The sequence below is a fragment of the Paroedura picta genome, chromosome 5, assembly GCF_049243985.1.
Source record: "Paroedura picta isolate Pp20150507F chromosome 5, Ppicta_v3.0, whole genome shotgun sequence".
In the NCBI taxonomy this organism is placed as follows: Eukaryota; Metazoa; Chordata; class Lepidosauria; order Squamata; family Gekkonidae; genus Paroedura; species Paroedura picta.
Window position 1 is genome coordinate 89,505,302 of NC_135373.1, and position 14,285 is coordinate 89,519,586.

A 14,285-nucleotide genomic window follows, 5' to 3' on the forward strand; every position below is an offset into this window, starting at 1 on the left:
CCCGGCTTATTCAGTTGTCCTCTTTAAAGCTTGGACACTCCCTAGATCTGAGTAGTTCAGTAGAACATTTTACCAATGTGCCTTGTTATTCACTTAGTGTTTTAACCCTGGAATACAACATTAAGTTCTTCTTGTCTTGCCCATCTGTCATTATGATTGTCTTGCATCACTGTCACTTCTATGCATCTCGTTCTCTGTAACAGACACTCTGCCTAATACAATGGTTATATTTCAGTCAGTCTCTTTACCTTCATTTGTTATGATTGTGCAAGTTTTGCTTTTGCAGGCCTTTGACAACATAGAACCGGATCTAGTGACTTCCTTCTATAAAGTCTTCCTCTGTTAGAGGAAGGCTGTCAGGGCAAAAGCATGTGGGGCAGGGGGACAAGGAGTTCCATATCCTGAGTTCCCATCAGTGTTTTAAAAATTCATTTGCCAGGAGTACAGTGGACCAGTCATTTTATTTTTATGGCCCTCAACCAGTGCAATCACAATATAATCACAATCATAACTATCTATAATTAAAAATACATGATAGATACAGAAATTTGCTTTATCAAATTGGAGCAGACTGTGGCCCAAGTGGAAGTGTAGTTTAAGTTTTCCTCCATGGTGCCATTTTCCTGAAGACATATCTTTGATCTGTTTGAATCCTCAAATGCATATAAAGAGGTAATAGAAATGCAAGAAATTATATAAATCTCGGAAGAGAGGTCCATGTTCTTCGACGTTGCAAAATAAATTAGGGATCCTCAGCACTTGAGTGTTCACATTGCATTATCCTTGTTTATTCAGACATGGGAATGACTTCTGAAAGTGTAAAACATCCCACTGGTTTGCATTATTTTTTCCCTGCTATGAAACAGTCATCGTTTTTGCTCTAACTATACATTAGCATTTTTTGGTTTGAAGTCGTAATTATATACAGTATACATATATGTAAGTAACTTTGTTCTTATGGTCCACATTTCCTAGTCTGACTCTGAAATGTTTGCTTAGGAAGCAAAGCTCTATTAAAAGAAATGTTTTCTAGGCCTTATTTTCTTACTCTTTTTAAAAGTATTTTTCTTAATGTAAACTGTGTATTTGAAGTTTTCATCCTGATGCAAATCATCATGATCAAAGTGTAAACCACTTACCTTTATAAGTAAAAATCTGAAGTCCTGTGCTTTACTTGCAGACCACAAATAAGATTGCTGTGATACCTGCCTTCCATTTTTCTTAATGCAACCTCGTGGCAGTTTTTTAAAATGTAAGCATTAGTTCTGAATGTTGGCACAGTGTTACAAAGATCTGAAATTCTTCCAAACTACATGGACTGAATGGCTGCTTTCTTTATTTATCTGACTTTGGCTGCAGTAGTGCTGATGTTTTGTGTGGGAGGTGAATAATTCCTATAAATCAGGAAAGTTAAACACTGGTGAAAATGTTGGAACTTATGAAGTTCATCAGCTATGCCCTTTTTAACTTAAGCAGTCTTTCTCCTGTGCACTCATTATTTGGTCATTTTACTAGCCCTTTGAGTCTAAGAGAAGATTACGCATACTGTAGATTCATATTTCACAGTGCAATAATCTAAAATAATGAAAATGAGAACACTGTTGAAGAATATTTCTGCCTTCTTCTTCCAACATGAACACTGAAAGAGATAAATGTACTAATTTAAAAGCAAAATCCTGATTCCTCTGAATTTGCTAACAACTAACTAACTAATTCTGCATTGGATTTTAATTTAAGACGTTTGCCTTATGGTTGAAGTTGCAAACTTGCTTTTTGAATTAAATGATATAATTTCATGAACCATCCACTTTGCTTTATTTAGTTCTTAAAATACTGTGTACCCACTTTCCCTTACCAGCACAGCAATACAGCTTTCTGGTTTCTGATCCTTTACTTTGTCGATGGGTGGAGTGGTGGCCTAGAAGTTTAACAATATTTTTTTAAAACAGTGATGGTGGCTAAATCAAAGATATCTTCTTTGCTAAAGAAAAATCCAATTAAAATATATCATCTGTAAAGGATTAGTTTGCTGTAATGTGCCTGTGTTGTTCCTTTTTACATCCATCAAAATCTAGTGCACATGTGTTGATACAATTTTGGGCACAAAATGCCTTTTGAATATTAACCATTGGTGAAATAATTAACCATAATATCTAATTAGTATTAGTATCTCTTGTCTATCACTACAAGCAATTTAATAATTCAGTTTTGATATGTAAAATAAAATAAAAAGACCTCTTTGAGCTGTTTTGAAGTTTTGCTGCACTGTTGTTTAGTATGGTCATATAATATTAATATTCTAGGAACAGACCTTCTATGCTTTTATTGTTTAAGACACATCCATACAGGACTATGTTAAACTGTATGAAAATAAGCTATATTGTTAAATAATGGACACAATTAAAGACTGCATATTTATGCTTTGTATTTATTTGCTTGGCAGCTTCCATATCTAGAACTTAGATGTCCAAGTATTTGCCAGTTTTTTGTTAACAGAAGAACCAATCTTCCCAACAGATCTTAGTACAGGATAAGCAACTTTTATTATGAGCCTGCTGCTGATTACTAAAGAAAATGTCAAAGAGTATGTTGAAGCTGAACTTACACTTAAGAGCAGAGACTATCAAGTCATCATAAAGGATACTTTTTCTGTATCACATAATCAGCGGAAAGGATTGCATGCCCTCTACACAGAATAAAGAATTTAGAAATCAGGTGTTGGGGTATGACTTAGTAGTTTGCAGCTACTTTTTTTTTTTTTAAGGAACAATTTGGGGGCAATTTGTCTATTTATTTATTTATCTTTATTTGTTTGATTTATAGACCATCCCTTTCTAGTCAGTCTCAGGGTGGTTAGCAGCATATAACACCTGTACATATATGGTTAAAAAACATTATCTATTTAAAACTCATTTCAACTTTAAACAATTATGATATGCTCCAATAAGATCCTTGAGAAAAGCTTAAATTGTCTATGTTTCCAGTTCATGTCCCTATTTCTGATGATAGGGTGGAGAGAAGGGAGGCTGGTTCTGATGTTATAGTGTGCTTATGTTGGACTCAACCATATGCCTGGTGGAACAGCATTGTTTTGCAGGCTCTTCAGAACTTTGATAGCTATGATAGGGCCCAAATCACGACTAGCATCTCAGTCTACCAGGCTGGAGACCAGGGCTGAAAAGTAGTTGAAACCAATAACATTTCTTTGGGACCAGGAACCACCAAGTTGGAACTGGCCAGAGTATAATGCTTTTGGGGGGATATAATTGGAGAGGCAATCCCTCATATATGTAGGACCCAGACCCCATAAGGCCTTATATTACAGAGACAAAAGATCCAGGATTTCTGGATCAAAAAGATGAGCCGCCTTCTTTGGTTCATGTAATACAATTGTGAATGTCTTCATTTTACACTGACTTCTACCAGCTGGCATGAATTGGTATCTTGCTTTTTCTGAGGTTATCTCACCTGAGGTTATCTCACTGTTTGGCCCTCTGGTTCACATATATGTGTGTGTTTCTTCTGGTTCTTCCATGTGATAAATGTATGCTGCCATATGCATGTATTCATGATAACGAGGATTTTGGTTTGGGATCTCGTAAATCATCCCTGATTTCCCATTTTTTAACTTCTCTGGAGAAAGTAATGCACTTGCAAGTTGAAGCCGTTAGCAGTTACCACAGATTTAGCTACCACTCCACCCATGTAAAGCTTGGCTGTGGTCCAAATGCACACCAAAATGTACTCCAGTAGGGGAATACCAGTTGTTCACTGACACTTGAGAGAGAGAGAACTTACACAAGAAGCAGAAACAGTTGGAGAAGGGCTGAATGGTATGTGGGACATAGAGAGCTAATGAGGCAGTTGAGTCTTTGAGGCAGATTGAGGCAGAAGGTAATATTAAGTTTTGGCATCAGGAGAGAATTTACTCTGCTTAAAGAATTCATGACTAACAGTAATGCTGTTTTTGAGAGGGAACAGGAAGGCAACTCATATGATCATTTGCTAAAAAGAAGCAAATATAGAAACACCTCCATAACACTGACTAGTGTCTTGGCTCTTCCACACCAAGAGGAACAGTGAGGCCCTCCTCTTACCTCTCCCACAAGCATCTTTTGCACTATCTCTTTAGTATAGTGAGGCTCAGCTATCAAACGTGTTGCATAAAACTATCCACAAAACAGACCTCAGACCAGGCTGTAAAACAGCTGGAAAGATGAAACCCCTAATTAAAAGCAGGGCTTTCTTCATAGTTCCTCCCCCCCCCCCCAGTGCTCTGGAATATTTTGCACTAAAAGGTTCATTTAGACCCATCTTTTCATTCTTTCCTCTAGGGAATGAACACTTACCTGTTTTCTGGGCTTTTTAATAAATACAACTGTTTTAATTTCTACAGTTTGACCAAGCATTTTTTTTTCTTTAGTTATTGCAATTTTTCACATTGATGTAATGATTTTACCAATGTTGGTTTTAATTATGGTTGATTTATTTATTGTGTCCCACTTTTAAATGTTAAAGAGCAGCAAGCAGATATAACAAATAAATAACTCAGTGGTCACTTGATCAACAGCCTTACAGTCTCATGTGATGTTGGATTTCCTTGACTATAAAACATTACTTGACCCTAGAAAGTAGCCATGGTGGGCAATATGAATCAGGGCTGTAATCCAGGAGAAGGTAACTGGGTTGTTTCCTTAGTCAGAATGCCTTCCCTGCTTTCCATCCCACTAGGCAACTAGGCTAGTACAATATGGGATTGGTATCCCCCCTCCCCCTAATCAGGTAAAACAGCTGAAATTAAAAATATTTTTTCTGCCTTATTTCCTATCAGGGTATAAAAATAACCAGGCAGGGTTTTCTATTTTTTTACCTTCTCTGCCCTGGGTTGCCTTACATATTATTGACTTCTTGGCCTAACACTTCCGGTGCTTCTTCATGCTCAACAGCCTTGTTGCCTGTGTTTCATCCTTTGGCAGCATTACCCTTAGTTTGACTTTGGACTTGTCCATCCTGTCTGATCGGCTGCCTGCCTGCGCACCTGACTGTAATGTTTCTGGGGGTCCATTCTTGGAATTCCAAAGTCATATGAAGTTTATCTGGTCCTTAGAAGAGGGTTTTTTTTTCCCAGTTAGGCTGAGTCTAATGACTATGAATATGAAATCGTATGGTATATACTGATCTTATCGAATCTTGGAAGCTAAGAAAGATTGGTACTTGGTTTTGAGACCATCAAGAAAGACTGTGCAGAGGAAATAAATAGCAAACGAGGTCTGTTTTTCACTTACTTTGAAAGTCCTTTTCTGGGGTCTCCATAAGTCACTTGTAACTTGAAGCCAAATGCATACATGCATACTATATAAATTTAATGACTGACAGTTGAGTGAGAGAGGGGACTGAGGCATTTTTGTGCTGTTTTTCATACAAATAGAGTAATCAGTCTATGAAAGCAAGTCTTTGAAGACAACAACTGGTCAGTGATATTTTCTCAATATTACTTTGCTTGTTAGTATTCAGTATTCCTTACACAGAATTGTTCTGCAAGGAAGTTGACTTGGTCTATCTTGCAGATAATGGTGTTTATGGAACTATAAATCCCCTAAATCCCTCTTATCCTCAGATAAGGAAGAAGACTTCACTTACACAGATAAATTAGCAGAGAAGATAGAAAGGAACAAAGAACGTACATACCAGTGGCTTCATACACAAGTTTGGGATTATGAAGGACCTAGTCCCCAAAATGAAAAATGGTGAGCTCATTGCATTTAAATTAGATTTTTGGAGTGTAATAATACATCATGTAACATGAAGCCCATCTTAATTGTCCTAAAACAAATAAACCATTTTATCCAAGGGCCACATTGCCAAGTTTCAAATATACTCCCATTAGAATTAATTTAATAAATTCTGCATATCATTCTGTCAAAAACCTTAGTGAATAGCTGTGACAGGCCAACATGAATGATCTCTTCATAATATCCATAATTATGTTACTGTCAAATGGCTGCAATTTTGAAAACTACAAGAAAACATTTAGTTTTCATATATTCTTAAAGTAGCATTGTAATTTAATAGCTAACTAAATACTATACTAAATACTGCATTGATATGATGTAGCAGATTCTATATTTAAAACAGGAAAGAGTACAAGCAACAAAGAGGGCAAATTATATTGATGGAAGAATCTAAGGTTTTTAAAACAATTATTAGAAGAAAATGTTGCACATTTTCCTGCCTGAGAAAATTCTGTCCTTTGGCTTCTAGAAGTAAATCTCTCTTTGCTTAGCTGTTGATTTGTTTACCATCTAATCCCAGATTTCTGTTAGAAAGTAAAATATTGTAAAAATTATCTTAAGCTCATGTGGAAGAAGCAAAATGTAGTAAATGAGATTCTTTTGGCCCACATCAATTAAAATTAAATTTTATTTATTTATATATTGGATTTATATACCGCTGTTCCTGACTGGGCCCACAGAATAAAATACAATAAAACCCCATAATTCCCATTAATAATAAATATTATTAATACCAAGGTGGCAGACGAAAACCACTATCTATTCCCCTTGTTCAGCCGGGGGACAACCATCCTGCTGTTCTCCTAGTGGGAGTGAGGATCTCTCCCCCCCCCCCCAATTCTCTTCATCTTGTGCCAGGAAAGTGAGTTGGAAGTCGTATGGGCAATTTTAATGTTTTAATTATATTTGTTTACTTAGACCATTGTTACCTTACTCTTTCCCAAGGAGCTCAGGGTGGCACACATTGGTCTCCAAATTTTGCACTGACAGCAGTTCTGAGAAGTAGGTCAGGTTGAAAGAGTGACTGGTCCAAGCCTGGTTCACAATCAACCAGCATCCTTCATGGGACAGTGAAGATTAGGATTTGGGTATTCCAGATCCTAGTCCAATGAACTAACCACTACACCAAAATGTTCATAATTTACCAAGACTGCAGAAGACCATTGACATATCAGAGACACAAACAAGTGGGGGTACCCATTCAAAAGCATGCATCATAGCCATATAAGATGCTACATTTATTCTACAAAATTAGTAAATAAATATGCAAAAAAGTGACCAAAAAAATCACTCTACCTCATGTGATAATATGTATCAAGACTTGGAAGTTGGAAAAGGCTCTGGGAGTTGCATGGGTTTTTGACTTCTGTCCCCCCAAAAATGCTTGCTTGTTTTTGTTGGACAGTTTTTCACTCCAAAATACATTTGGCTTGGAATAATGATTGCAACCCCAAATACAATTTGTTTAAATGAGGCAATTATGGTAATTTCAGATGGAAGCCGGTGCAAGAGCTAATAAACTGAAGACATTTACATGCAATAAAATTGTTTATTCCAAGTAAATATATTTAGAATAAGGTTATATTATGCAGTATTTAAGATTACACTCATCATTGCAAAGGATCCCTGAATATCATCATTATTAAAATATTCAATAATATATTTTCAAAATATATAGAATAGTAGTACAAAAAATATGGGGGGATTTAAAAATGTCATTTGTAGCATGGTACTTAAAAACAGAAAAATCTTTTGTTCACATTTATCCTTTGGATATATGTGCATGTGTACATGAAAGAATCAGTAAGAAGATAATATGTTGTTGTTTTTTTAAACCAATTCTGTCAGTTGGTTAATTTTTATCAAAACTTTTTTAAGGAATCAGTATAGTTTCCAGAAGTAAATCTAGATGGCCACTCTGCAACAGGAACTGTTTGCAGATGGTTTAGTGCTGTAAATGTGAGCAGCACATTAATAATGTTAACAGCATTGCTTAAGACATTTAGATACTAAGTCTGATCCTGCTTTCCCTGAACTCCATGGTAAAATATTCTTGGCGGGGAAGGGGAGGAAGAATCAGATTCAGGACTATGAAGATCAAATGGCTGATCCCAAGATTATTGCTAGGTAATAAACTGCTTGAATAAGATCAAATAATGATATGTGTAATTTGTAGTGCTTCAGTGTTACTAGCAAATTTGATAAATTGCCAGCTATTAAGGAACTTGTATTTAGAGAATTTTATCTTAAACTGTCTGGTAATAACTGATTACCTTATCTCTTCTAGCCAGCTTCTTAAAAATAATAGTCCTTAAGCCCGACCAAAAATAAGAGCCCAAATTCTTAAAAGCTATTTAGCTAAAAAAATTGACAGTCGCTCCTTTCCAAGCAATAGGTGTCTTGCAGCCCAGTTGTAAATAGGCTCACTCAGAAGTAATTCCACTGATTCAGTCCAACTTTCAAACCAGTGTGGTTAGGACTGTAGCATGAAGTGAGGATACAAAGGACCTTGCAGCATGTTCTAGATGCACGAAGAGGTGTTGGCCTTTTGTTTCTTGAACAGCACATCCACCAAGCTGTGGTTGCCAACATCTGTAACAGAGAACATTTAGAAAAGATAGTTCTGATATCCTTTTGAGGCTTGCTTTTTAAAGGGAAAAAAGAATACCACTGGTTGGGACCAAGCCATTGGAATGCTTGAAATAGTTTTGTCATTCTGTGGTTTTGAATATGTATTTTAATATGTTATTAATGTATTCATTATTTTCTGACCATTGCATAGCAAACATTTCTTGCCTGAGATAGACCCTGAAGTTCTCAAGGGAGGAAGAGTTCAGCTTGTGGTAAGATATTTCTCTCATAATAAAAAGATCTGAAATTGATTATCAATCAGTTGTATTTAGATTTTTTTAATGTAACTTGCTTATAAACCAGTCTATGCATAGAATATATATAATTCACATATGACTGAAATTAGTTGTTCTGTAGGAGTCCTTTTTATTTTTCTAGAACACATGTTTGCTGGCTCTCTGGAGGTATTCAAGGCACCTAACAATAAAACAGTAAAATTAAATGTAAGAAATTGATTTAAGAACACAGTAAAAACAACTACAACAAAACCATAGCAGTCATAAAATCACCAGCAAATTAAAACAAATAAAACACTATGCATGAAATATGTGCTACTGTATATGCATAATTTTCTACTTCTGGGAGGAAGTCTGGGTTGACAGCCTTCCCAGTTATCTTCCAGAGACAATGATTTTTCTGTCATGGTTCCCATCCTACAGAACAAATTCCTTGAGGAGGTGGAGGCCATATAATCTCTAGAAGCATTTAGGAGGCACTGTGATACAATTTGATTTGCTAGAGCTTTTAATAAGGTATAGCCTGCAGGCATTTGGTGGGATTTTAATGTATTTGGTGTTTTGCTGTAATTTGTTAAGAACTGCAATAATTAAATTTGGATTTACGAGCCATGGGGAAAGGCAGGGTATGAATAATTAATTAATTAATTAATGTAAGATAGCAATTTAAGGGGATTGCTAGCAGGAAAAGTATACAGTCAAGATGAATAGTAGTCATAAAGACCTTGGGAAGGGGTAAATGTTAGCAGGTAAAAGTGAGATAGCGAAAGGAGTACAAAGAACATAAGCCACGGTGGATCAGATTAGTGGTCCATCTGGACTAGCACCCCGGAGTGCTACCAAATATGGCATAAAGGCCAGGACACTCCACTGATGTTCCTGTCTAGAACTGAAATTCAAAGATCTTCTGCCTCTGAATGTGGAGATTCTCTTCAGACACCATTACCAGTAGCAATCGGTGAAATTATTCACTATGGAGCAATAGACCAATGTTCTACGATTAATCCATCTGGAGTTAAGCCGAGATCTGATATTAAGCAAACAAACCATAGCCTTTAATTTATAGTTTTCATATTTATATTAGCCATTATATGCTATACATTGTTAGCCACCTTGAGTCCCATTCAAAGAAGGGGGAGCAGAACATACACTCTATAACAAAATAAATTAGTATTTATGATCTACGCATAAAGGTAAAGGTATCCCCTGTGCAAGCACCGAGTCATGTCTGACCCTTGGGGTGACGCCCTCTAGCATTTTCTAGAGGAAACATTTACCCCTTCCCAAGATCTACGCATAGGTTCAAATAATTGTTCTTCACATCCTACTGTAGATTAAACCATGGGCTCTCTGGATAGTTTACAGTTTCTTGCTCACAACAAGGTAATTATAGTTTCCCAGCTGCTCCAATGTTAATACAATAGTCAACAAATTTAATCCATGCACAACAAATTCATGACTTTGGCTTTCATATTGTTAATAACTACAAAATTCCTCACAAATGCACTCGTTCCAAATGATATAAAGAACGCTTTGATGTGGTGAAAATTATGGCAACTCAAAGAGTCCTGAAATAGTTGTCTACCTACCTTACTTAATTCTCACATTTTATAAGAAACTAGCAGAAGGGCCCATTGTAACAATACAATGGGTGCCTTCCCCCACCTCCCAACCTGGGCAGGCCCACCAAGGCATGGCAAAGCCATAATGGGGCTGTTCAGGGTGGGGGCGAGCACTGGTAGGGACTCCCTCCCTCCCCCTGACATGGGCAAGCCTGGCGAGGCTATGGCTGGGGCTGGTCAAAGTAGGGGGAGGATGATGGGAGTAGTCTCCCCCTCCCTCCACACTACCTGGACATCCCTGCTGAGACCTGGTAAGGCTGCAGCCAGGGCTGCTCAAGCCAGGGGGGAGTGCTGGTGGGAGCAGGCTCCCTCCCCCAGACCCAGGCAGCCCTGCCAAGGCCTGGTGAAGCCATGACTAGGATTGCTTGGGGCAGGGGGAGGCCCCCTCCCTCCTTCCTCCCCATCAACCTGGGCAGCCCTGCCAAAGCCTGGCAAGGCCATGGCCAGAACTGCTTGGTGTGGTCTCCCTCCCAGGCCTGACAAGGTCATGGCTGACAAGGCCTGACAAGGTCATGGCTGGAGCTGCTTGGGGTACGGTGAGCACTGATGGGGCGGGCTCACTCCCTCCTCCCACCCACACATGTATACCTGCCAAGGCCTGCTGAAGCTGGGAGTGCTGGCAAGAGCTGCCTCCCTCTCTCTCCCCCCCCCAACCCACACCTGTAGTCCCAGGTCCTCCTCCCTCCCTCCCAGCTCCCACTTGCTGCCTGGCTTATTGTGGGCTGGCACTTCTTCTACATAGAACCCTAACCTACATGGAAGAAGTTGGAGGAGGATGCAGCCAGAGGCGGGTCAGCCTACCTGACTGGCCATTCATTGGATGGACAGGCAATCAGGCAGTCAACAAGTCCCAACTCCTCCCCCCACCGCAGTTAGGCTTTATGTTATAGATAAAAACTACTTGTTATTCTAGACAAATGTTACATCATTCTTCTAAGGCTATTAGCTCCAGTATGGCAAAGATAGTTTGATGGTCTTCTTTTCTTAAGAGGGGGGAATCAAACCCGTGTGCGCGCACAGAGTGTAGTGGACAGTTTCCCAGGAAAAGTGTTTTGTGCCATGGTGTCTATCAAAAGATGTCTATTTTTGGGACCTTCTAAAAAAAGGGAGGTTGAAAAATTGCAGTAGGAAAGCAGCTCTGATCCTCATCAGGAATGTCATTGTAGTGAAGGCTCTGCTTTTTGCCACATACATTCTTTGGGCACATGATCTGCCCTGCAGAATATAGGTCAGACTAAGTTTATATGGGATGAGGCAATGCCCAAGTCATGGATTTTGTGTAAGGACCAACATATAGAATTAGGTCCAGAACCTAATGGAAGCCAGAGTAACTGTTGCTAAATAAGTTGCATATGATTCCCAACTCCAATGAATAGGCATGTAGCAGCTTTCTGTATTAGTTGAACCTTTAAAATCATCTTCACAAGCAGCCATTTGTTGAGCTTGTTTGTTAGTGATAAATCCTTCTATTCCATTAAAGGGCATAACCTGTGTTGCAACTAGATATCACTGTACAAATATATGACTGACACACAGAAAACACTTTATACCAGAAATTACTGGTCAACAAACAAAGCAACATGCATCCAGCTACCATCCTAAACATAGCAAGCAATCTGTTGTTTCCATCAGGCTTTCTCAACTAGGGTTTTGTTAAATCCATGGGTTTCTTGATGGCCCTGGGAGGGTTTCCTGAATGGGTGGTAATTAATTTTTTTAATATATATATTTTAAATTTGTTAAACATTTATTAAGTGATAAATTCCAACCATATTCTGTATGATCATGCCACTTCTAGGGTTTCTGAAAGCCTGAAGAATGTTTCAGGGGTTCCTCAAGAGCTAGCTTGATGTAGTGTTAAGAGTGGTGACTTCTAATCTGGCAATGCGGGTTTAATTCCCCAGTCCTCCACATGCAGCCAGCTGAGTGACCTGGGGTAGTCACAAGCCTGATACTGCTGTTCTCACAGAGCAGTCCTAACAGAGCTCTCTCAGCCCCACCTAGCTCACAGGGTGTCTGTTGTGGGGAGAGGAAGGAAAGGCGATTGTAATCAGCTTTGAGACTCCTTCAGGTAGTGAAAAGCGGGGCATAAAAACCAACTACTACTACTCCTGCTCCTATTAGTGTATTACTACTTCTACTACTGCTACTGCTACTACTACTATTACTATGATGATGATGATGTAGTAAAAAAGATGAGAAAGGCTGGTCTGCAGCCAGGCTGTTCACTACAAACCTCATCTGTTCCAATCCTACAGACCAAGATTCTCACCTGAAAGATCTACAACAAACATTTTTGGAAATAAAATATCCACCTGATGAAATCAAGAAACAGATTAACAAAGCCAGAATGATACCCAGAGAAAGCCTGTTAGGAGACTCAATAACAAAACACAACTAGTTGACTCTTACAGCTCTCAAGTAAAAACAGTTCAATTCATCACCAGTGATTTACAACCTCTAGAAGAAGAAGAAAAAGAGTTGGTTCTTTTATGCCGCTTTTCCCTACCCGAAGGAGGCTCAAAGTGGCTTACAGTCGCCTTCCCATTCCTCTCCCCACAACAGACACCCTGTGGGGTGGGTGAGGCTGAGAGAGCGCTGATATCACTGCCTGGTCAGAACAGTTTTATCAGTGCCTTGGCGAGCCCAAGGTCACCCAGCTGGTTGCAGGTGGGGGAGCGCAGAATCGAACCTGGCATGCCAGATTAGAAATCCACACTCCTAACCACTACACCAAACTGGCATGTGCGAAAGTACCGTGCATGTGCGTTTTTGCCGGGCAGTCGCCCTCCCTGCTGCCACTGGTCCCCAGCCTGAAAAAGGTTGGGGACCACTACTCTACTGAATAATGACAGTTCTCTTTCAGAAGGGGAGGGGCAAACATGTTCTTGCTCCCAAACCAACCCCAATCTTAAGCAATTCCTCACCCACAATAATGTAACATTTAACTTGGGCACGGACACTAGTGTCAGGGTTTGCAATAAACCCAGAAGCCGGCCTTGCTGCCATCCAGACAACATGATAACTGGAATTTACATCATCAATTACACCATATCAGACTCATTCACTTATTCATCTTCTAATATTGTATATGCCGTTAACTGCCAATAATGCCTTTCCATTCTCTACACAGGGCAAACAAGTCAAACCTATGCCAAAGAATAAATGGTCACAAATCTGACATTAAAAATCACAAGAACATATATGAGAATATTACTTCCAGTGGGTGACCTCAAACTAGTTGTTTTATTGCAAAGGAACTTCATGAATAACCTGGAAAGGGAAATTGCTGTATTACAATTTTTTACAATATACTTGGAACAGAAGAAAACAGGACTTAACAGGAAAATTGGTTTCATATCTCACTAAATATGTCAGTCTCATTCAGTTCTTACATCTGTATTCTCTTCAAGGACAGCCATACATCCTCTTTATTGTATCACATTTTATTGTATTTTTTATTTTGAATAGTAGATTGGTCTAAAGATTGCAATGAATAGGAGAATGTAATGTGATTGGAAATGGTAGATTGGAATGTATTTTTCTGGTCTGGTGACAACCAATCATCCCACTTTAAAGAAAAGGATGCTGTTAGTGACCTCCATGCTAGAGAGGACAACAGAATTCCACAAAAGAAGAATACGTCCTTCTCCGGTTTAGATATATTTATTTGCTTCAGTATGTTCCCCCCTCCCCCCAGAATTTAATCCAAACAAATGCTGACCATATAAATTAAACTTGCTATTCCTGTTTGGTCCTTACATCTGGTAAACATCATTATGTTGTATGCTAATTTGGTGCTCACCTACTACCCATATGTATGGACTAGTAACCTCCATTTCAATGCACCTCGCAAAGTGCTTATGCACACAAAAGCTTATATCTTGAATTAAACTTTGTTGGTCTTAAAGATGACACTGAACTAAAATTTTGTACTGTTGCTTCATTCAGACCAACAAGGCTATCCACCTGAATCTTCTGTATATAAAATGAAGTTGATAAAA

The 14,285-nt window shown here is 38.6% G+C and overlaps 1 protein-coding gene across 7 annotated transcripts in view; it reads left to right on the forward strand.

The window, feature by feature from the left end:
- The window catches only part of LRRIQ1 (leucine rich repeats and IQ motif containing 1), a 129,139-nt gene that overhangs the window by 98,289 nt on the left and 16,565 nt on the right, over positions 1–14,285 (forward strand). For 6 of the 7 annotated variants that reach the window (XM_077338957.1, XM_077338955.1, XM_077338958.1 and 3 more), the window contains 2 exons: positions 5,618–5,747; positions 8,575–8,635. In XM_077338957.1, the coding sequence (XP_077195072.1) occupies positions 5,618–5,747; positions 8,575–8,635 (191 nt within the window). The remainder of the gene's footprint in view (positions 1–5,617; positions 5,748–8,574; positions 8,636–14,285) is intronic. The other variant, XM_077338959.1, reaches the window with a different exon arrangement.